The sequence below is a fragment of the Girardinichthys multiradiatus genome, chromosome 18, assembly GCF_021462225.1.
Source record: "Girardinichthys multiradiatus isolate DD_20200921_A chromosome 18, DD_fGirMul_XY1, whole genome shotgun sequence".
NCBI lineage: Eukaryota > Metazoa > Chordata > Actinopteri > Cyprinodontiformes > Goodeidae > Girardinichthys > Girardinichthys multiradiatus.
In genome coordinates, this window is record NC_061810.1 from 40,339,173 (window position 1) to 40,362,854 (window position 23,682).

The 23,682-nt window shown below is 38.6% G+C and overlaps 2 protein-coding genes across 3 annotated transcripts in view; one reads left to right on the plus strand and one right to left on the minus strand.

Annotated features, from left to right (window-relative positions):
• Nucleotides 1-330: 330 nt before the first annotated feature.
• On the plus strand, nt 331-11,958 carry LOC124883447 (uncharacterized membrane protein C3orf80 homolog). The gene has a single exon (XM_047390546.1). The coding sequence runs from the start codon at nt 7,332-7,334 to the stop codon at nt 7,953-7,955; it is 624 nt and encodes a 207-aa protein (XP_047246502.1). The 5' UTR covers nt 331-7,331; the 3' UTR covers nt 7,956-11,958.
• Nucleotides 11,959-19,681: 7,723 nt separating this feature from the next.
• The window catches only part of ift80 (intraflagellar transport 80 homolog (Chlamydomonas)), a 75,390-nt gene continuing 71,389 nt past the window's right edge, over nt 19,682-23,682 (minus strand). For both annotated transcript variants that reach the window (XM_047391891.1, XM_047391890.1), the window contains 2 exons: nt 23,103-23,226; nt 19,682-21,745 (listed from right to left, as the gene is read on the minus strand). In XM_047391891.1, coding sequence (XP_047247847.1) covers nt 21,635-21,745; nt 23,103-23,226 — 235 coding nt within the window. In that variant the 3' untranslated portion in view covers nt 19,682-21,634. The remainder of the gene's footprint in view (nt 21,746-23,102; nt 23,227-23,682) is intronic.

Sequence of the window (23,682 nt, forward strand, 5' to 3'; positions counted from 1 at the left end):
GAGGCATAAACCAGATGCAGGAAACAAGGTCGACAACCAAAATCCAAATAGTCCGACAGGGAGCAGGCAGAGGCATAAATCCAAAAGGCAAGGCAAGGTCAAGAACTATGATCAGACAGGAAGGAACGCTGGATATCTACTCACACGATGGCTTTCAAAAATCTGGCACCATCTGCTTGTCAGAGTCAGTATATATCAAGGAAGACACAGGTGCTTGGCATTCCACAGATTGCACTACACTGCAGCAGCCACCAGGTGCATCTAATCTGCTGATTGCAGCCAGGGAGACAGGGTAGAACAGACGTGCCAGAATCATAACAATTTAGAGTAAAGGCGGCTGGATACAAATGCATTCCACACTTTTAGAATTAGATTTGTATCCTTTTCCTTCCACTTTCTAGTTATGAAGTACTTTGTGTTGTTCTATCATATTAAATTACTTTCTTAAAAAAACATTGAAATGTGTGGTTGTCACTGGACAAAATGTGGAAAAGTTCAAGGGGTTTGCATGGCACTCCAAGTAACCCAGACATGTACAGTATCTGCATATCACCACTGTAAACCAGAGAGACATGATGCACCGGCACTCTGTTTACTGCAAATTCAGATGAAACAAACAACAGTGACATTCTCCAATTAAATCCAGGCAATTATTAATCATCAATGTCTTTTTTTCTCATATGTTGCAAGTAAAGAAGGAGGCTAAAGTTTGTATCAGAGTCCTGTAACCTTGAGGTTCTGACTTCTGCTCTGCAGCAGACAAAGTGAAATCCAGAACCTCCAGTGGGTCTGTTAATAATCCAAAGTCCTGACAAAGCCCTCTTTATTTCATAATTAATGCAAACATGAAAACCATGACACTGAATGCTGGGTGAGCCGTACATCAGTGTCCATGACAAGTAAAAATGAACGCCGTCATTCATCTGTGCACAGAGCTAATGGACCCTATAAGACTGCATTACTGAGCACAACACAAGGGACCTTTGTGCCAGACTGATAAAAGCATACAGTGTGGCAAATTTATGACACTGATGCAGAATAGGCAGCAAGTTATGCCTTTAATTGTTGGCCACACAGGAGGAACTCTGTCTTATTACGTAGGTCAATGCAACAGGAGCATGGTATTTATTGTAGCAGCTGTGTTAACAGATTTAGGTGTGTACATTTACGTCTGTCAGCAAGTAATGCTGCATTGTGTATGCACAATCCACTTGTATGCACAGTGCCTGCATCACAATTCCTACCTGTGAAACTTTTTTATGTTTTGTCACATCACAAATGTATTTTATTGAGATTTGATGTGAGAGACCAAAACAAAAAGTAGTGCATGAAACAGTCAAAGTATTATTCAAATAAAAGCCTTAATGTGGAGCATGCAGTTGTATTCAGGCCTTTTTCCTTGGGTACCTCTTAATAAAAACTGCAAGCCAGGAGTGGCGCTGGTGGTGTAGGGGTTAAGCACGCGACCATTTGCAGAGGCTATAGTCCTCAATGTGGCCGTCCTGGGTGTGAGTCCTGGGCCAGGTGACCTTTGCTGAATGTGTCTCCCTCTCTTTGCCCTCTTTCCTGAAGGATGAAAAAAAAAATAAAGGCCTCTAGTGCTGCAAAAAAAACAAAAAACTAGAAGCCCTCTAAATAGTAAATTGAGTCTACATGTGTGTAATTTAATCTCAGTATAATTCCAGTTCTGTGAAAGCCTCAGAGTTTTTGTAGAGAACATAAGTGAACAAACAGCAACATGGAGACCAAGGAATACAGCAGACAGGTCAGAGAGAAATGAGTGGAGAAGTTTGAATCTGGGTAAGGTCGTAAAACATATTGCAAGCTTTGAACATCTCATTGAGTCATTTTTTTATATATCGTCCTAAAACAGAACTACCGAGAGACCTCTGATAACTCTGGAGGAGCTGTAGAGACTCAAAGCTAAGGTGGGAGAATCTGTTGACAGGACAATTATCAGTCCAGCTCTCTTCAAATCTGGCCTTAAAGGATGAGAGGCAAGATGATAGCACTTATTAGATTCTATATAGGGGGCATGGCGAGACATGAGGAAGAAGGTGCTCCGGTCAGATGAGAACAAAGTCACACTTTCTAGTCTCCATAAAGACACCCTCCCCACATTTAAATATGATGGTTGTGGCAGCATCATACTGTGGGGATGCTTTTCTTCAGCAGCAATATGGAATCTAGTCTGTAATAAAGGAAGATGGGTGGAACTAAAATCAGGTCGATCCTGAGAGTAAACCTGTTAGATGACCTGAGACTGTGGCAGCGGTTCACCTGCCAGCAGGACGACGACGACCATAGAGCCAGCGTTACAATGGAATGGTTTAGATCAAACCATATTCACGTGTTAAAATGGCCCAGTCAAAGTCCAGACATAAATCAAATTGAGAAACTGTGGCGAGGCTTTAAAATTGGTGTTCACAGATGGTCTGCATCTATTCTGACTGAGCTTGAGACAGTTTGCGAAGAGAGCTATAGCTGCAAGGCAGGTAGGTAAACTCCAAAATGTGGCTCAAAAAAGTATTGACTCAGGGGGGTTGAATACATATGCAGACCAGGCTTTACAGGCTGTTATTCTAGAACAATATATCTATTAGTATAAAAAGACTAGAGGAGGCCAAAATAAGAGAACAAAATGGAGAGGAACAGAAGGAGCAGAGTTACTTTGATGGATAGTTAAAGTAAATTTAAAGTGAATATAGCAATCTTTTGTTTTACCTTCTGATTAATAAAGTTTTTACTGTTTTTGTTTTTCTTTAAATGGTTCTTTGGGTTGGATTTAAGTAACTAAAAATCCCAACACCCTATTTTTTTTTCCTTTATACTGCGAGTTCTGCATCTTTATTCTGCTTCTGCTTCCCAGATCCTGCAGGGAGAAAGCTGTGATTAAAAGCAATTATCGGTGTTACTGTCAGTAAAAGGTAATGAGGTGTAACAGCTGCTGGTAAAGTCATCAAAAACTGGCCTAAAAGGAAGGGAGGCGGTGGTGAACTCTCAGTCACTGTCCAGAGAATATTGATTGTTTATTTGATTACAAGCCCACCGAACGATCGGGTTTCCCTAATCCAAGCAGACTAGAGAAGGAAATGTGATGCTCTGCTTGTGCTGAATCTGACGTCATAATGCTCACTGAATTAGATTACGTGTTTGCTGCATTAGGCTTTGTTTAGGTTGATCACAAACATGAGCACAAAGTGACAGGACAGGCTGAAATTCAGGAATTTAGACTATAAAGATTTTACGCAAGTTCATCTTAATATTTCAGACCTGCTTAATGAAAGTCAAGGGGTGTCAATTTGTCTTGTTCTCGCTTATAACAAACCCTATTAGACCTGGAAAAGCCCAAATCCTCACTTCATATTCAGCTCAAGCTGGTCTTTGTAAAGAGATGCAGCCCAGTCTCTGCAGCCACAAAATGACTGATATTACTGCACCATTACAGTGCAAAAAACTTCTGCAGAGTGATGTAATTAATCTGTTTGCATTCAGTAGAGCCACTTTGTGAGCCGTGTCATTCTTGGAAGGTATCCAAGAGAACATCTTTGGTGTAAAATTAACAAGTTGTTCAAGGGGACCACTATTTAAATCGGAGAGATAGTTTTATGGGTATGTCCTTTAGTGCTGCATACACATGGTGCTCTTGGATGATGCAGAGCTAATGTGAATCAAGCTTCTCCTCTAATGAGGGTCCATTACAAACCCACACTGCAAGAACTATTCATTTTTTATGAGACGTGCAGCGCTGTTGGCGCCTTTCATCAGAGGCATTTGCTATCACTGGTTATATGTGGCCATTTAGCCAGGGGGGGCCAGTGTAAAGGCACTGGTTTAAAGCAAACCCTGGGTCAGCATTTTGGAACCAGCAGATATACCAATTGTGGGATCGCCAGATGATTTTCAGAATCATCTGATGTGACCGCTGAGGAGTATGGAGGACCAAAAGGGACAAAATTAAATAAATAAATATGAAATAAATGTAAATGTCCTATTAAATAATTAAGTAATATATAATGACAATAAATAATCAAATGTTCTTAAAAAAATTAATTCATATAATTATTTAACTCTATGTACCATAAACAAATGAGTACAAAAATCACATGTATTTTTAGGGGTTGCCAGTCTCTGGCACTGTTATTTTGGGGGTCACAGGCTGAGAAGTTTGGGAACCCTTGCTCTATCAGTGCAGGAATGTGGGAGGGTGGTGCGTCTCTCCAACAGTCCTTGGGCAAAAGTCACAAAGTATCTTACATAGCTTTCAGCTAGCTTCAAATCGGACTTCTTGTGGCTTTGGCTTTCCTGTTGCCACCGATCTGTAAGGATCCCATTTTTGGAGTTTGCTACTAATAGCTTTCCTCTCGATAGATTCTCTTATCTGTGCTGTGGATCTCTGCTGCTCCTCCACAGCTCCCCTTGCCTGACCCGCTGGTTTCGGTCAATGGCTATGTGTTGGTTGGTTTGCAGGTGTGACATAATTTTTAACAATTCCCTCTGGAAGGTCCAATGCTCAGTATACTGATATTTAACCTAAGACTGCTTTAAGATGTTTGTTTTCTAATGTTTTTTTAACAAGCCTCTGGAGCCTTTAGTACGGTGGCCCTGAAGTGCAAACCACATCAACAAGTTACTAAACACAACTACAAATTATAATACACAACGACATTTCAAAAAACACAACAACATTAACTAAAGGGAAGAGGTAGGTCCCAGAGGGAAAACCTGGGAAATCTCTGATTGGATGACGCCACTTTTGGCTTTTGGACCAGAAGTTAAGGCTATAGCTCTTTCAATGTTCGGATAGGCGGGAAGACAGTCACAGCGCTATGTATTGCCCAAGCTGCGGAAAAGAGTTGGTTGAGCTGTCACCGAACTTTTGCAGCAGCTGTGGCAAGAGGATTCAAGAAATATGTGTTGGAGCTACTCCATGGTCTTCAAGTAAGTTCATAAGCATGAAAAATAGTTTATTTGTCTTATAGTACCTTATTAACGTTAGCGGTTTCCAGACCGTGCCCGTAATGTTGAATTAAACGTGTACTTAGGTTTCAGTCATGCAGCAACATTTATAGGTAAAATATAAATGTCCGTTGCATTCGTGGGCGCTATTTACCAGGGAAATCTGTGTTGCTCTGGTTAGTATGGCATGTCTGCATATATGGCTATGCATCTCTCTGATGTGCACCTTTGTCATTTTTTCCCCCATTGACTTTAGCACGACAGGCTATCCCACCCTGCCCGACTCCAGCCTTCAGCACCTTCCTAGAATACCGACAAAAGAAAAACGAGGAGCAACAAAAGTTTTATCTTGGGAGAAAGGGGTTAAAGCACAAGGGAAAAATAAAAGTTGGGGTAGGTTAGCTATGACTCTGGCTGAAAACAAGCAGCTTTTATCAAGGATTCTGGTATGAAGAAAGTTCAGCGTAGCAAAGCTATGCAGAATACTTGTTAACCAGTCATAGCAAATTGTCAATTCATGATCAATCAAAATAGTAAATCAGCTATTGATTAATAAATTAACAACCACTATTATGATCTGTTTGTATCCAAATCTGTGGTGTAAAAGTAAAGGTTTCCATCATTCTGCTTTGACTGATATTAGTATTTATTTGGTCCATAAGGTTGTTATTGCAAAATGTAACACAATAATTAAAAGCAAAAAGAACAATTTTGACAATATTTTTAAACATTTCTCAGTCTTTCACATCTTTTTTCTTTCAGATAAATGTTGGCTTGATGGTAATTCAGAAGGGTTGTCTAAGGCCACAGCGTGGAAGAACTATTTCCCTTACAACAGACCCAGATATCTCTGCCACAACTCTGCTCAGTCAGGCTGTTAAAAAAATGAAGGACTTCAACAAAGATGTAAAAGATGGGCCTTTCCTTCTTCTGTATCCAGATGGGACAGAGGTCATTAATATCCCTGGGACACAAAGACCTTTTACCCTTGCTGCTTATAAGGCCGAGGTTGGCAAGTCATATCAAAGGATTACAGTTTTCATCTGCTTGAAAAGGGACTTTGAAGAAGGTAAGCTGCGATGTTTGTGTGTGGAGTTTGGCACACATTGCCTAAACTTCAACAAATGTAAATTTTGAAGTTGTGCAAGTAAGCATCACTGGCATAAACCAATCAAGTCAGTCGCATACATACATTAGCTCCTACATGTCAAGTTACTTTCTAGAAACGTGAAAGCTTTGGGATCTGCTGAGTCATGAGTTTTTACCAATGCTGTGTTTATGCATTTGGATATGACCTAACATTGTTTAGTGAATATAGTATTATCACTTAGTAGAATTTTTTCTTTTTTTTTTTTGTTGATGTTTGTTTTTTTATGTTTTACAGTTGGAAATTTGTCAGACTTGTCTGACTCTGACCCAGAGATTGTTATTAAAAAATCCTCAGAGTTTGATCTTGCTGAGACACTAGTAAGTACAATTTAACAAACAGTAAAACAGTACCATGTTCCAAACTGCTGGATACATACATTACAGAACAGCTGTGTTTGAATCTCAATTAGGTGCATTTGCACTGGATGTTATTTGCATCAGAGTAAAGCAGGGTAGATAGAAAATGCAAGCTACACCTTCTAGAATTATGCACTACTTTGTGTTGGTTTATCACATAAAATCCCAATAAAACACATTAAAAGTTGCAGGAAAAAAAACAGTATTTAAGGGTTGTGAAACGTTTGCAATGCACCGTAATGTGCGTCAAGCTCCTCAGACAATTATATAAAAAAATAAGACCTTATTACATCAAACCAAAGATTATGGTCAAATAATTATTTATTATCTCTGAGTGTGCTTTTGTTTGCCATTTTGCTAATAGTGCTGTGGAGTTGCAGAGCTTGTGCAGATGATTAAGGTCTCAGACAGCACAGGTTCTCAGCGCTGCACCAAACCTAGAGCTGGTTCTTCATATGAGTAAAATGGGATTCTGAGTCTCTAAAGTAAAACTGAATTTAATAAGAAGTAAGGATCGCATGAATAAACTTAACAGTGTGAGGACAAGCAGGGAGCCTAATAGAAACATCCGCACGTAATAGTGATGTAAGATTATTTATCACCCCTATCATTGCTCCCTCCAGACACTGATGCTGCCCCACTCGCTTCATGCGGACCACAGTAGACAGGTTGTCGGCAACAAGGTGGGGGTTGCAGCTGCGGCTGCTGTCCCACTCGGCGCTGCGGAGCCTGTCACAGCTCATGATCTGGGCTCGACTGGGAAGATAAAAAAAAAAAAAAAAAAAAAAAGGGCAGTCCTGTAACACCTGAGAGGACTCAGCTGCACCACTGCACCCAGGAGAGACGCAGCGCATCGCAGGGCTGCAATGAAGCCCCGTCTGCTGGGCGGTGGCAGGACAACCAGGAGACTTTTATCGGCGTGCCTGATCTCGGCTTGCCAAGCCCTACACAGCTGCGGGGGAGTCAAGTGCGTGGATGGCCATCAGTGCTGCCCACAGCCCGTCCCCGGTAACGGCAGCTCCGGCTCCGTGGAAAGCTGCTGCAAGCTCCCCATCCACGTCTTCTTTGACAACGTCGGCTGGTTTACGCGGAAGCTGTCTGGCATCCTGATCCTGCTGCTGCTCTTCGCCATGGGCTACTTCATCCAGAGGATCATCTGCCCTCGGCCCCGCCACCGGGTCCAGAACCAGGAGCACGGCGAGGAGCCCTCCCTCTTCCACAGACCCACATCGGCGTCCCAAGATTTCCTCCTGGAGCCCTACCCGGAGTGCACTCTCGGGGACTTCGCCTCTCCGAACCTGCCGGCCTATGACGAGGTCAAATACCTTCCCACGTATGAGGAGAGCATGCAGGAGATGCACAGAGACCGGTCCGACGATAACCTGTTGTCCGGGAGCGAGAGGGGAGAAACGGAACCGGCTGGGTCCGGAGAGCAGAGGCGGGATCAGCTGGGAGCGAGCCCCACAAGGACAGCTCGGAACTCAGTCTGAGGCTGGAGCAGGAACCGGGCAATGAACTGCCTAATAGTATTACTAATTTATCATCATCATCATCAGGGGTAGGCGGTGAAGGGGTCTTGTAGAGACACAAACTCAAGTGCAATTATAATCCTGATTGTAACGAAGAAAGAAGGAGGCTGGGGATGTAAACGTGTTTGGGAAGATAATACGTGTCTGCTCGCCTTTTGTATGCAAATAGCGCTTCACTAAAGGGGATTAGAGAGTGAGCAGAAGGCGCTTTAAACTGATGCTCATTGTGTTGAGGGACAGCTAATTTGGCTGCAAGACAATCACGTTAAGTTTTAGTGGCACCATGAAAACACATTTCTTCTGGAAAGTGGTACTTATTAATTTTTTTTTTTTACATTCTGAATATGTAGTTTGCTTTAGTTTATTTTTTATTTTATTGCATCCAAATATAAAACAATTTCTTCTCAGAAACTTGAATCTGGACTGACATAAGGGATTTCAACTGTGATCCTTCCTTTATAGAGCCAGTCAGGTTATGCCTTATCAGCATGAAAGCAATATTCTATTCACATTCGCATGGTAGCTCATAGATAAGCGTTTTATTGGTAATCTGAACCATGTTTCATGTGTTTGTTGACAGCTAAGCCACAACAGCATTAGTAAAAACCTCAGATCCAGTAGCATTTGTCACCTGGAGTTGCATGAATTCATGGAAAACAATGGCAGATGTTACAGCATGCATGCTGATATGGTGCATGTTGGCAAAACATACATGAAATGAAAAGTGTTGCAAGTAGATCAGAAGTTATAAGAGCATTTCAATGATTTAGAGTATCATGGAGAAGTTAATTTCTGTCAGTAATTCAAACCAACAAGTCACTATTATGTATGGAATAGATTTATTACATGCAAAGTAATATATATTAGGTAATTGTTTTTATTATTATGGCTTAAAATAATGAAAACTCAAAGTTCTGCTTCTGATAAAATAAAAAGCGGGTTTTAATTGAGATGTCACACTGTGGCCAATTAAATCTGAGAGAAGACTGCAGACTTGACTGTGTCACGCTGACAGTCATTGACAGTCTCCCTAAGGAAGGTAAGCCCCTAGAGGTTATTGTTAAAGAAGTCGTCTGTTGACAGTGTTGTGGAATTTCAACAGATTACTGTATCCAGCCTTATCAGTAGAAAGTTAAGGAAAAATGGTGGTAGAAAAAGATGCATGCACAATGGGGATAACCACAGCCTTCAGAGGATTTTGAGGTAAAGGTGTGGAGAGCAGCTGGAGACACAGACATATCCAGGACTGGAGCAACAACTGTGGCACTCTTTGCATTACCTAAGCCAGTCCTCAACCAGAGACAACATCAGACGCACCAAACCTGGGCTAAAGAGAAAAGGATATTGGAGTGTTGCTCAGTGGTTGAAAGTCATCTTTTAAGATAAAAAAAAGTATTGTACATTTTATTTGGAAATCAAGGTCCCAGAGTCTGGAGGAAGAGTGGAGAGGAACCGAATTCAGTGTGAAGTATCCACAGCCAGTGATGATTTTGGGCGGCATATCAGTTGGTGGTGTTGATCCATTGTGTTTTCTCAAGTCCAAAGTCAGAGCAGCCATCTACCAGGGGTTTTTAGAGCACTTTATGCTTCCTTTAAGCTTTATGGAGATGCTGGTTAAATTTCCAGCAGGAATTGGCACCTTCCCACACAACCAAAGGTACCAAAAGCTGGTTGAATCACTGTGGTGATTCTGTGTTTGATTGACCAGCAAACTGGCCTGACCTGAACCCCATAGAGAATCTATGAAGTATTGCAAAGAGAAAGATGAGGCACCAGACCCGACAATGCAGATGGCGTGAAGGCCGCTATCAAAACAACCTGCCCTTCCATTACACCTCAGCAAAACCACACGCTGACGGCCTCCATGCCATGCCGCATGGATGCAGTAATTTTTGCTAAAGGAGGCCCAGCCAAGTATTGAGTGCACATACTGTACATTACACGGACGTTGTTTCCAGTAAGCCAAGATTTCTGTATTAACATGAAAGAAAATTATTGGTATTAAACAATGATACAATTTTGCAATAGCTGTTTTGTTATCAGTTGTAAACAATAATCATTTAAATTAAAACTAATTACTCATTGAAATATATCATATGAATCTAGAAAATATACGAGTTCCCCTTTTGAATTTAATCACTGAAATAAAATAGAAAAAAATTTCACATGGTATTCTAATTTATTGTGATGCACATTTACATTGCTCAGGAAACACTAAGGACAAAGAAAATAACTGAAAACATGGGAGGAGGCAGAAAAGGGACAACATTTTTCTGCAAATTTGACTGAAGATGCAAGCAGAGAAAATCTTCATATACTTAAAACTAGCCAGATGACTCTGAACAAGTAATTAAACTCACGTTAAATATAGTTTGTCACCTTTATAACAGCATGTTAGGGTTAGTTTTCCTCTGTTTAGTCATTTTGGTTTTCAATCAAGATGGTGACATCACATAAGTCAATTAATCATAGTCCTTCAAATATCTCAATTTGTCTTTTTCTTGTTTTTAAATTTTTATTTGCATGTTTTTTGTGTTTCAGGGATATTTGTTGACCATAAAACACATGGAAGCATTTTTCAAAGAGGAGCAAGGAAAGGTGAAATGAACAAAAATTATAATCAAATCTCTTCCGCTCTTCCACTTTGAGTCAAGTTGTTACAAAATGTAAATGGTCTGGGTCCCTGCAAGATGATTTACAAGTCCCACCAATTTTTCCTGCAGAACATTTGCATCACCAGCTTCTTTAACTACCTGGTAGTTATTTGCACACCTCAGTTAAAATGTAAAAACAAAAAAGACAAAAAACCCCCATTTTTAAGCTTATTTTAATGTGACAGATGTACCTTTCTGTTATTTATTGAAGATAATAAAAAAATTAAAAAAGCTCTAGCAACCTAGTTATACGTGTGTGCCCACCCCTAAATGAATACTTTGTTTTTTGATTAATATTTTTGATTAATTAATTTTTTTACATTTTGTTGACTTTTTTTGATTCATTTTAAGCTTTCAGTTTTCTTTGGTTGAAATATCAGCAATCCCCCAGGTGACTTTGTAATATGTGCCCACTCCACCACGCAAAAGCTCCCCTGAGCACATGTCTTGTCCACAGCCCTCTTCAGGCAACCCCAGAAATTTTCTATTAGGTTTGGTTCTGAACTTTGGGTCTCTAAAACTTTCATTTTCACTCTTAATAAAAAGCGTCTCCAGATCGTGATGCTACTGCCAGCGTGTTTCACTGTGGTTATGGTGTTTTGTTGTTGATCTGCATGGTTGCTTTTTGTGTCTGACATAGTGTTTTATTTTTTTTCGAGCCAGGCTTGAATGTTTTCTTTGGAAAGAAAATGCTTCTGTTGTCAACCTTACTTCTTAGTCCAGAGATACAAAGAACTCAGGAGAATGTTGTCACATTTAGAGCACAGCCAGTACTTCTCAGAAATTCCTGCAGCTCATTGAGTGTTGCTGTCAGCCTCCAGGCACAGTTCCTGATCAGTTTTTGTCTTTTCGTAATGTCACTATTGTTCCATATTTTATCCAATTATTAATGACTGTTTTTTACTGTGCCAGCATATGCTGTATTAATATAACGTGGATTGTTTTTGGTATCCTTCTCCTGACTGATATGTTTGTACAGTTAGATAACATTGATCCTTTGTAACCTCTGCAAACTGTGGCTTTTGCAAAAGCCTTCAAATGATCAAATGTCAGAAAATCCTAGGGCAGCTGAACTTAATGTCTGGTTAATCAGACTCACTATAATTAATTTTATTTAGCACCCCAAAAGCCTAAATGTTGAAACTGCATCAAAATATGATGAAACAGAGTATTTGTTAAAGGGTCTGCACGCCTATTCAACCAGCTATTGCAGCTTTGTTTATTAATTTCTCTCTAACAGATTTGTTTGTTTTTCTGTTGAAGTATCCAGCATAGATATCACATTAAAGATGGAAAAAAAAACTGCAAAAGCTTTATTATGGTGTAATTTTTAAATTGCAATTTCACAGGGGTGTGTAAACGTTTGACATGCACTGTGTAATGAGCCCAACCCTACCAGGACAACCCAAATCATGACCATTTTAGGGAAGAAAAATCCCTTTGGGTCCAGACTGCATGTCTCTGCACTGGAAAATCAGGTCAGTATTTGAGATGACGCAGGTTGGAAATATATACTTATTTTGCAGGTGGTGAAATTGCATGGCGACTAATCAGATTTAGAAATCCAAAAAAGGATGATAAGCATATTTGTCCTAGTTAAAGTTCTGAAGATGATCATTGTCACTGTTGTCACTGTTTCAGCTGTGACCATCCATCGCGGCTTTGAGAGACTCTGTCTCAGAGAGTTAAATTACTTGCAAATCTAATGCTTTAGAAGCATTTATTGGTAAAAATAAATAAATAAATAAAAAATACCCCACTGCAAAGTGTATGTATATCTAAATGAAGGAACAAATGTCAATCAGGTGCCAGTTATTTAATACAGGCTGGGCTCATATGTTATTGAGATCAACTAAAAGAGGAACCGGACCATCTGAATCGTTTCCTGAGTTTCTTTTAACAAAGAAGGAATATACTCTAAAATGTTTTCACTTCTAATGGGGCGAGAAATGCATGTTAGAAGTTTATTTTATTCCAAATTGTACAGTGCTGGTGAAGGTATTTCAAACACTCATGAATATCATATTGATTTGGGACTTGAAGAGACACTTTTTCAATGCTTGTGTTGGGGGGGCATGAAAATGCAACAAAAAACTTCAAGGACTTTTAAAAGATACATTTTTACATAAATTTTGAATTTTCTCTAATCCACACAAAGCCAGAATTCTACATAGAGGCTGAAATATTTCCAACACACTCACTAATATTTGGTTAAAATGCTCAAGGTCTGTTTTTTTGCCATTGGTGCTCGATCTCTCATCATTGTCCTGGTGAAACACACAGCTCTGTTCAAGTACCACCAACAACAAAACAGGCTCTCAGCATGATGTTGCCACTACCATGCTCGACAGTGGGTCCATTGTTCTTTGGTGGTTGCACCTTAATGATTCCTTAGTTGTTCCAGCACAGCCTTACCAGTTGTCTTTCCTCTGAGGTGACAGTTTGGGTCAGACATGTATTACTTGAAAAGATTTAGAAGTTCCAGCAGGAAAATGATCCAAAAAATAACATCAGCTTGAATGAAAAGATAAAACAGACTAACCATTTAGCTTCTGGAATGGACCCTAACCTCAACCATACTAGAAAGTTATAAACTAGGCCTAAAAACCAGGATTGTGCCAGAAAATTAGCTGATTTAGATACGTTCTGCAGTATTTCTGACTAGAATGGTCCAATACTCTGCCAGGATTACATTATGAGTTTGTTAACACCTACAAAAAATTAGTGATTTCTCTGCAATGTGCTAAAGGACATTTATCTAACTGTAAATATTGGTGTATGTATATATTTGAGTCTGTAGGTATACTTTCAAAACTCCGTGGATGAAAGAAACTCCACAGTAAATTCAAACATGTTGACTGAATTCTTTTGTTTAAACTTCATTAAAGTTTGTCATTATAATCATCGTAAATAAATAAGAGATTCATGTCCATGACGAGTTTACATAAACTTCTCCCTGGCCTTGTAGATGCATTTGTAAAGTACATTTCATTTATATTTTTAGACGCATCTTTCTGAAAGTCTAGGAAAGCAAATGTGCAGCTCCTCTGACTCGGTGGACACTAATAGCTGGAGTGGTTGCTGTTTGCTTCTGTAATCCAACACTGCCCGACTGTGATGGCTGAGCTGATAGGAATCACTGATGGGCGGGAGGACGGTGACCTTAAAAGCATTAAAACCCAGCAGTTAAAACCAACTGATGGGGTACAAAAGGTGCAATATGTGGCTGCATGTATAAATGCAACTCGAAGCATAACTCTCTAGATCAAAGTGCATCAGCTCCGATTTCTAGGATGTTATGATAAAAATGCTTTATCTTTCCCAGAAAGAACAACAATAACATGGTTATTTTTTCTTTTCTTCGAAGGCAGCTATTATCAATCAAAACAATCTATCATACTTGCGCACAAATAAACAGAGAAATAAATAAACAGATCCGAGGGAAAGATGTAGTAGACAAATGCTCACACCAAATGATTTTTTTTTAGTCTGTGCCCATAATCCAGTCACTCTATTGCTTACTGGACAAAAGAACAGAAAAGGTCAAATCAATGGAGCTTATACTCCTCATAAATTTTACATGAGAACCCAGCTGCATCTCTTAGCTATCTGCTTAGTATGTGAGCACTTTCCAGCCTCTGAAAATCAGACTCTACGCTTTATCATTTTTTTTACCTGGAATTGTGTGGTATAGTTTTAAAACGATCAAATCTCCTTCATTTATTGTTCTTTAAAAAAAAAAAAACAGAGGATCTTGTTTGATTTTGAATTCTTGATTTCAAGACATGGCCTAAGGTTCAGATCATAGGGAAGAAATTAGCTTTAAATAATAAATCAACATTATATATATACTTCTTGTAACAAATATTGGGAGTCTATAGAAAAAAAGAGAATAATGAATTTTTGAATTTTGCCTTCATTTAGAAAGTATCTGAATGTTACTACATGAAAAAACATGAGTCTTCAGTGATAAATCTTAATATATCTTTAACAGCTTGATATGTTTAATATTTAATATTGATAATGGTTGCTCGGTAAGTGTTTTATCCACATCAATAGTTTTAAAACCTTAGCAGAAGGAAGTAGAGATTTATGAGTGACTGAGATAAGGCACACAGCTGGAAGTGTCTCAGATTTCTGACAGGGAAAAAACAACAGACAACAGGAGAGAAAGGATTTTATACATTCTATAATTATGGCTACTCACAGGTAAATCTTTAAAATTATTATTATTTTTACTGTTAATGTGCAAGACATCAGATATAGCCAAGATGCTGAAACTGGAGAGCACTGAGGCTGATCTTCATCACAGGCCACCAGGAGAGGTGGTCAGACTATCATGGTCTGCTGATATACTGTAGTGATTTTAACTTCATATAATACATTATTACTTCTGTTTAACTTATTTAATAATAGAAGGAAGTTAAATCAAAATTTATCAACCTAAAGCTCTGGCCTGTGACTGCTGTGGTTTAAAACTGACGTTACCTAAACTCGAGCAACTTTTTTCAGTTCATACCAAACTTCATAATGATTGATTAATGACCCAAAAATCCCAGTTTTCATGAGAAAACCTCTTTAATTATCAAGGTTCCTACACATTTTAATGTCAAAATTCCATTTTTACTTTCTCAGACTCAAATTTCAAGATATTTCCTGGAGATTTTAGAACATTCTTGACATTTGATGATGACCTTTTCATTTATATAAATTTTATTCATCTTTTTTTAAAGGAAAGATGCATGGTGCCAGGTTGTAGCAGAAATGCTAATTTCCACCTGTAATCCCTGGACAGGCTGATGCAGAACAAATATAATTTAACAGGGATTGTGAATGGATTATGAACCAGCATATTTAACTGATTACATGTCATTAGATACGATTAATTTGAGAACAAAATTTGAACCATTATCAGCTCGAATGGTGATCGTTGTAAAATTTAAACCACTTTGACTTATAAGGACCTGGAAAATAAAGATTGGAGTATCTTAAACTAAATGCAGATTCTTTAAAGCACAGTTGGCAATCATTGGTGTCTTTACTCCATTTTATAAAAAAAATATCCAGTTTTAGTGCCTTGTTTGGCTTCCTAACCAGACCCAGTACAAGAGCCACAAGTCTAGTTCAACCTCAATTTGAACTTTAGTCAAAAAAAGCGGTGAAATAGCCCTTTTTTGATTTTGAATTAGTGTGTTATCCTCTGGTAAATCAAACAATGAAATACCAATGAGTAAAATGTTAAAATCAAATTGTGATGTGGCCAATCAGAGACAAAGCACATTATTTAAATCTGAATCCGCTTAAAATTCAATTCACTATTTTTTTTTATTTATAGATGCATTATTAGATTTGTGTCCTTTAGAAAATGGAAAAAATAACCAAATATGTGTGGAAAACCCAACATTTTTCCATACTCAGTCCGGAAAAATGATCAAAGCAAATTCCATAGTTTCTTAGATTTTCCAAGACTGTGTTGGAACCATTAAATAATATGCTTTCCCATAAAATAACAATTATATTTTTTTTATCCTAAATATACAATAAGCCAGCTTCAGGAGCAAAATTCTCTCAAAGTTTGTCTGGGAAGGCTGAAATTTCTTTCAAAGGACCACATGGAGTCCAGTACCATGGGATTTGTGGATTTATCAAAGCATAATGAAAACTGAGTTCTCAAAAAAACAAACAAGAAAATTTGGTACAAAATTGAAATTATTGTACAAATTTTAGGTATAACTAAAAGTGAATGAAGAGCTAGTATAAAACAATGTGGGATCACTTGATCAAGATGATTTACTAAAGTAGAAACCTATATCCAATCTGCCGTTTTTATCTCAAATACTTGAGAAAACAATTGCATATCAAATGTGTGAGCATTTACACAGCAATGACCTGTTTGAAGAGTTTCAGTCAGGTTTCAGAGTTCATCATAGCACTGAAACAGCTCTGCTGAAAGTCACTAATGATATTCTTATGGTCTCAGATAATGGACTTGTGTCTGTACTTGTCCTGTTAGATCTCATTGCTGCATTTGATACAGTCGACCATAACATTCTCTTAGAAAGGCTGGAATATGATGTAGGGATCAGGGGAACAACGCTAGGCTGGTTTAAATCTTATTTGTCTGACAGATTCCAGTTTGTTCATGTAAATGATAAATCATATTCAAACTCCAGGGTTAATTGTGGAGTACCACAGGGTTCAGTACTAGGACCAATTCTCTTCACTATATACAGTACAGACCAAACGTTTGGACACACCTTCTCATTCAAAGAGTTTTCTTTATTTTCATGACTATGAATATTGTAGCTTCACACTGAAGGCATCAAAACTATGAATTAACACATGTGGAATTATATACTGAACAAAAAAGTGTGAAACAACTGAAAATATGTCTTATATTCTAGGTTCTTCTAAGTAGCCACCTTTTGCTTTGATTACTGCTCTCCACACTCTTGGCATTCTGTTGATGAGCTTCAAGAGGTAGTCACCTAAAATGGTTTCCAACAGTCTTGAAGGAGTTCCCAGAGATGCTTAGCACTTGTTGGCCCTTTTGCCTTCACTCTGCGGTCCAGCTCACCCCAAACCATCTCGATTGGGTTCAGGTCTGGTGATTGGAGGCCAGGTCATCTGGCGCAGCACCCCATCACTCTCCTTCTTGGTCAAATAGTCGTTACACAGCCTGGAGGTGTGTTTGGGGTCATTGTCCTGTTGAAAAATAAGTGTTGGTCCAACTAAACACAAACCGGATGGAATAGCATGCCGCTGCAAGATGCTGTGGTAGCCATGCTGGTTCAGTATGATTTCAATTTTGAATAAATCCCCAACAGTGTCACCAGCAAAGCACCCCCACACCATCACACCTCCTCCTCCATGCTTCACGGTGGGAACCAGGCATGTAGAGTCCATCAATATTCATAGTCATGAAAACAAAGAAAACTCTTTGAATGAGAAGGTGTGTCCAAACTTTTGGTCTGTACTGTACCTATGCTTCCAATAGGTAAAATTATCAGGCAGCATAGGATAAATTTTCACTGGTACGCTGATGATACTCAGCTTTACTTATCCATAAATCCTGATGAGCCCAACCAGTTAGACAGACTACAGGCATGTCTTGAAGACATAAAAACTTTGATGACTTTAATTTTTCTGCTTCTAAATTCAGACAAGACAGAGGTTCTCGTCTTTGGACCGGAGTCTTTTAAAAAAGAAACTGCTTAGTCAATCACTTAACCTGGATGGCATTAAATTGACCTCCAGTAATAAAGTAAAAAGCCTTGGTGTTACTTTTGACCAGAACATGTCATTTAAATCCCATATTAAACAGGTTTCTAGGATTTCAATTCAATTCAATTCAGTTTTATTTATATAGCGCCAATTCACAACAGTCAGGTACATACATTCCAATTAATTCCTTCTTTCATCTCCGGAACATTGCCAAAATTAGAAATATCCTATCTAGGAGTGACGCTGAAAAACTAGTCCATGCATTTGTTACTTCAAGGCTGGACTATTGTAATTCTTTACTATCAGGATCTCCACAAAATGCAGTTAAAAGCCTTCAGCTGATTCAAAATGCTGCACCAAGAGTTCTGATGAAAATTAAAAAGAGAGATCATATTTCTCCTATTTTAGCTTCCCTTCATTGGCTCCCTGTTAAATCCAGAATAAAATTTAAAATTCTCCTCCTCACATATAAAGCCCTTAATGATCTAGCTCCATCATACATCAGAGATCTGATTGTTCCATATGTTCCTAACAGGGCACTTCGTTCTCAGACTGCAGGTTTACTGGTGGTTCCTAGAGTCTTGAAAAGTAGAATGGGAGGCAGATCCTTTAGTTATCAGGCTCCTCTTCTGTGGAACCAGCTCCCAGCTTTAGTCCGTGAGGCAGACACCCTGTCTACTTTTAAGGCTAGGCTTAAAATTTTCCTTTTTTGATAAAGCTTATAGTTAGAGTGGCTTAGGCTATCCTGAGCTATCTCTGTAGTTATGCTGCTATAGGCCTAGACTGCTGGAGGATATAAAGACCACTTTCACTCTCTCTGCTACATTCTCATACTACTCTCCAATTTTGCATTATTTGCTGTTATTTCAGCTTTTAACTTTATGTTCTCTCTCTGCTTTTTTCTCTTTCTAGAAGCTACATCTGAAATGGCTGTGTTTAGCTGTGACACCTTCCTGGAGGGGGACATCAGTCAACTACAAAACTACAAAATGCTCACCTTACACAGATGATACATTTGGCCCTGTCTTTTAGTGTTTAACCCTGTCTCTCCTAGATATAGCTACTGGCTGATCTTCTTCTGTGACTAACTGTATGTGCTCTCTTTCAGACTCTAGACTTGAAAAAACTGGCTCAGAGTTCATCTGCTTAGCTGTCTTTCTCTCCTAGATGAAGCCACTAAAGGAGCTACTACCATTAATGTTTCACTTTTCTTTCCTATAAAAAGTACTCCTGGATCAGTGCTGCTGTGTTCTTTTTTGTGTCTCTGCTCTGTTCTCTCAAACCCCCAGTCGGTCGTGGCAGATGGCCGCTCACACTGAGCCTGGTTCTGCTGGAGGTTTCTTCCTGTTAAAAGGGAGTTTTTCCTCTCCGCTGTTGCTACATGCATGCTCAGTATGAGGGATTGCTGCAAAGTCAACGCCAGTGACTGTCCACTGTCTCTACATGCTCTTCCAGGAGGAGTGAATGCTACAAGTCACTGATTCGATGCAATCTGCTGGGTTTCCTTAGATACAAAAACGTTTTAACCAATTTGATAATAAACTAAATCTGACTGCACTGTTCGATAGTTAGGATTAATTGGAATGTATGTACCCGACTTAAAATCTGTATGATTTGATTGAATAGAGGTTGTAAAATGCCTTGAGACGACATGTGTTGTGAATTGACGCTATATAAATAAAACTTAATTGAATTGAATCGACTTTTTAGGATCAAGTTTGAACATTTAAAACTAAATTATTTAAAAAACCTTTTAAGGCTCATCAGAAACACTCAAAATAGAGAATGAATACATTTATGATAAATAAGTCAACATTTTTCCATTAACTTTATTAAATTATATCCCATGTAGTGTTTCCAAAAAACCTTTAATGTATAATTGGTAAAAAAAATATTTATGTTTAACATACAATAACAGTTTAGAACATGAAAGTATTCATCTGTGCATGTCTAAACATATCAGCTTAAATGAACAAATGAGTAAAGATTAAATCTGACATCCATCACTAAGCCATTTTTCTTCATGAACTCTGGACAATGTTAGTTGTGTCAGGTCTGTCTACTGTCTGTCGCTGCCAATTTAAACATGAAGAGTATCTGTGCAATGGTAACTTGTTCCAGTCAGCCCTGAAAACAAATTGGACACATACCAGTAGTGATGAAAGCCCATCAATGGTAAAAATATGTCAGAAGTACAATGACATCTATGATTATTGGTACTCCTGGTAACAAATTCATCTTTTACCACAAAGGCATAGTCCTACAGTTTACATTTCAGAGAAATCCATCCTTTTATTTGAGTGAAATCCATCCTTTTATTTGGGGGGAAAATCTGAGGATAAAGGATCATTGTTAACACATTCAGCTTATTGGCATCCATAATGATTCCTGTAGTATAAATGTTATTGAAGCCTTTTTTAACCTTTAAAGTTAAGTACTCATAATTAATCCAAGACTTACTGTCTTCGTGGGATATAAAAATATGATGTGAAACACAGGTCCATTTCTTATGGCCACTCTTCAAAACAGGAAAGAGAAGAGAACTTGCTATTCCAGTAAGGGAGGTGTGTATCAACCATTATAAGTCAGGAAATTGCTAAAAGAACATAGATACTTGCCTGAACCTGCCTGTATCTATAGACAGAGCCATAATTCAAGACTTTAAAGCGACTTCAACATTGACAAACTAGGTTGAATGAGAATCTATGTTTAAGGTTTGGTGTAAAACCGCTCAATGGCTGTTAAAGAACTGCAGCAAGCAGTGACACCTTGAGGTCACCAAGTTATAATGACAACCATTAGACACTATTTACATGCCAACTGGTTGTACAAAAGAAATATCAGGAAACAGTCTTTTATGTCCTAACAACACAAACATAAACATGGGGAATTCATTCAACTCTGCTGGGACTTTTCTTGAGCCCTGTAAATTGGTCTGATAAGACTATGCTTCAGCTTGTTGGCTGCAATCGCTCCAGGGTTAATATGTGGGGTAGCACACTGCTAAACACGGTGGGGGATCTATGATGCTTTGGTCCTTTGTTTCCCCAGAAGGATACTGTAACCTTTTTGGTGCCAATGTCATCATAAACTCTTTGAAATATTGGATTTTAAATAAAATAAAACTATGCCTGTGGGATAAGTTGAAGAGGGGAGAGCATAAGAGGGGACCCAGGTCTCTGAATGATTTAAAGAGATTGTGTATAGAAGAAAGTGTTGTCCTCTTGGCAAAAGGGGGATGGCAAAAAGTATTAGTAGCAACACACTTGTCAGTTTAAGGTCATACTATTACTATTTCACAGCACATCTTTACCCACGGTGGCAAGAAATTAAGAAGGTTGCCGTAGGTGAAACTGCAAATATCTTCAGGATGCAGACCTATTGGCTTGATGTGAACCAGACAACTTTGTGCTCTATTCACTAATAGTCTTGTGGCTTGTTACAATGCAGACAAAGCCTGGTATGAACATTCAATGTCCCTCATGAAGCAGATCCAAATAATGTCTCCACATACAAAAATCCAGAGGTGCACAGCATGTAAGAAAATGGCAAAGAAGGAAGTGGCCATGTTTGTTGTTTATAGTCTGTCATGTAACATGTATATAACATGTTACATGACAGACAGGTGTGGCGCCAGAGTCAGCATCAGCATCATGCTGTCCATTGCATGTGTTCTCAGATGGAAGCTGTACCTCAGGTAAAGATTTTGTGTCACTCTGAGGTGGAGCAAAAAAAAAAAACAAAACCTAAAAGTCTTGAACATTAATGACGCGACGCCACGCTGCTCCTTACTGCGGTACTTGCAGCTTTCTCTCGCTCCTTGGACAACTCCATTTCAATCTTTGCCTGGATTTTTTCCCAGTCCACTTCGACCTTAAGGGGAGAAAGGAAAATTAGATCAACAAGATAAACTAATTAGTATAGAAAACAGCACATTTAGTAAAGACATGTTCATGTAAAATAAAAGGAAACATTCTTCACATTTTTAAGACTTATTTTGCAGCCCTAGTGGCCTTTATTTTGTTATTTTTCAGGAAGAGGGGGAAGACATGCAGCAGAGGTCTTCAGGATCAGAACTTGAACCAGGGACAGCTGGCTTTTGGTTTTTAGACATTTTGGGGCGAATGTTAAGGGGTTAACAGCCTTAAAAACAAAGTGATGAATAAATTGGACAAAAAATTACCTTGAGATGTGGCAGAACAAACATTAATTAAAGGACCTTATCTAAATATAAAGCAAAGTAAAAAGCCCTTTATTTCTCAGACATTCTGATTTTTATCTGATGTATAATGGAGCATAAAATAAAGTCTGGAAACTCATTTTCTGTTTTAAAATTCCAAACCTTATCAGACTAAGACCAGTCTACACCAATGCATATTTGGGGAAAAGGACATTTTCTGTTGCATTGTGCCTCTTATCCATAAACAAATGCAGTTTTGACTTCAAAGTAGCATCATTTCATTTACGGTCAGTGTAAAACACTCTGGTTGTTTTGGACATTCATATTTACAACATCCACTTTTCTGTTTTAAAGACAGACAAACATGGCATTGCAAACGTTTTTCATTGTCCTTTCTTTGTACATATTTAACCAGATTTGGAAACAATTAAAAAGAAAATATGTCCATTTTTAGATTGCATAGGAAACCCGCATTAAGGATTACATTGGCTGCTTAGAAGTTGTATTATGTATTAATGGTAAGTGTAAAGCCTCTTTAGGCTAAACCATGGGTGTCCAGCTCCAGTCCTCATGGGCCGAAGTCCGGTCAGTTGAACATGCGTCTCACCCCCAACACAGTTGATTCAAATGGTCCAACTAATCTCTGCAGCATGTCATAAAGTTTAGCAGAGGCCTGCTTATGAATCATCATTTGATTCGGGAGTGTTGAACCAGGGAAAGAACCTAAAAATGCAGGATACCAGCCCATGAGGACTGACTTTGGACAACACTTTGGACACCACAAGTAAAGTGTGTGACTTGAGCAAATAAGAATTTATTATTAGGTGTTTTAAGTCTTTATAAAATTTGGTTTGGATGTAATTGTGATTACAACAAACTCATATATAGTAGGTGGTTTTCTTTTAACTGATTAGTGAACTGAGGGCACTAAAGATTGTCCAAACAATGCAAAAACGTTATTTACTCAAAGGAAATAATTAGTCTAACACTCTGTTAAAAACTCAAACCTGCTACTAAAGGCAGTACCACAGAGAAGATGTCGAAACATACCCCTTCAGAGTACTGCAGGAATCTCTTGTTGGTCTCCTTCCTGCCAAATCTCTGCAGGAACTTCTCCCTATAGGCCAGCACAGTATCCACATGGGTCTTGTGTTTGACTGCCAGCTCCAGAGCCCTGGACCCAAAGCGACACACAGAATGCAGAAACAAGCTTAACACTATCTGTGTAAAAACAAACTCCAGATCTCAAATGAAAATGTGTATTATTTTCAAAGGAAATACAAACTATTTTACATCAAGGGACAAATATCACATTTTAGAGTCTTTTAGGAGGTATGCTGGACCTTCAGACTATTGCTTTGCATAGTACATGTACAATTTTCTTGATTAACAAAAAACTTAAGGGTTATGTGTCCAATAGATGTGTAACTGGCAACAGAAAAAAGAAATATACAGATAAGCCCAAAATGATTCACACCCCTGGCAGATTCTAAAGAAAAAAGGCACATACTTTGTATAGCCAAAACTCCATTGCCTTGATGACATTAAAGCCTGGATGGCACTTAACTTAAAATTCAATGAAAAAAAGACTGAGGTGATGGTTTTTGGTAACCCCACTGAGACCCCGACG

Coding starts and splice junctions, on each gene's coding strand:
- LOC124883447 (XM_047390546.1), top strand. CDS start 7,332: ATGAAGCCCCGTCTGCTGGGCGGTGGCAGGACAACCAGGAGACTTTTA.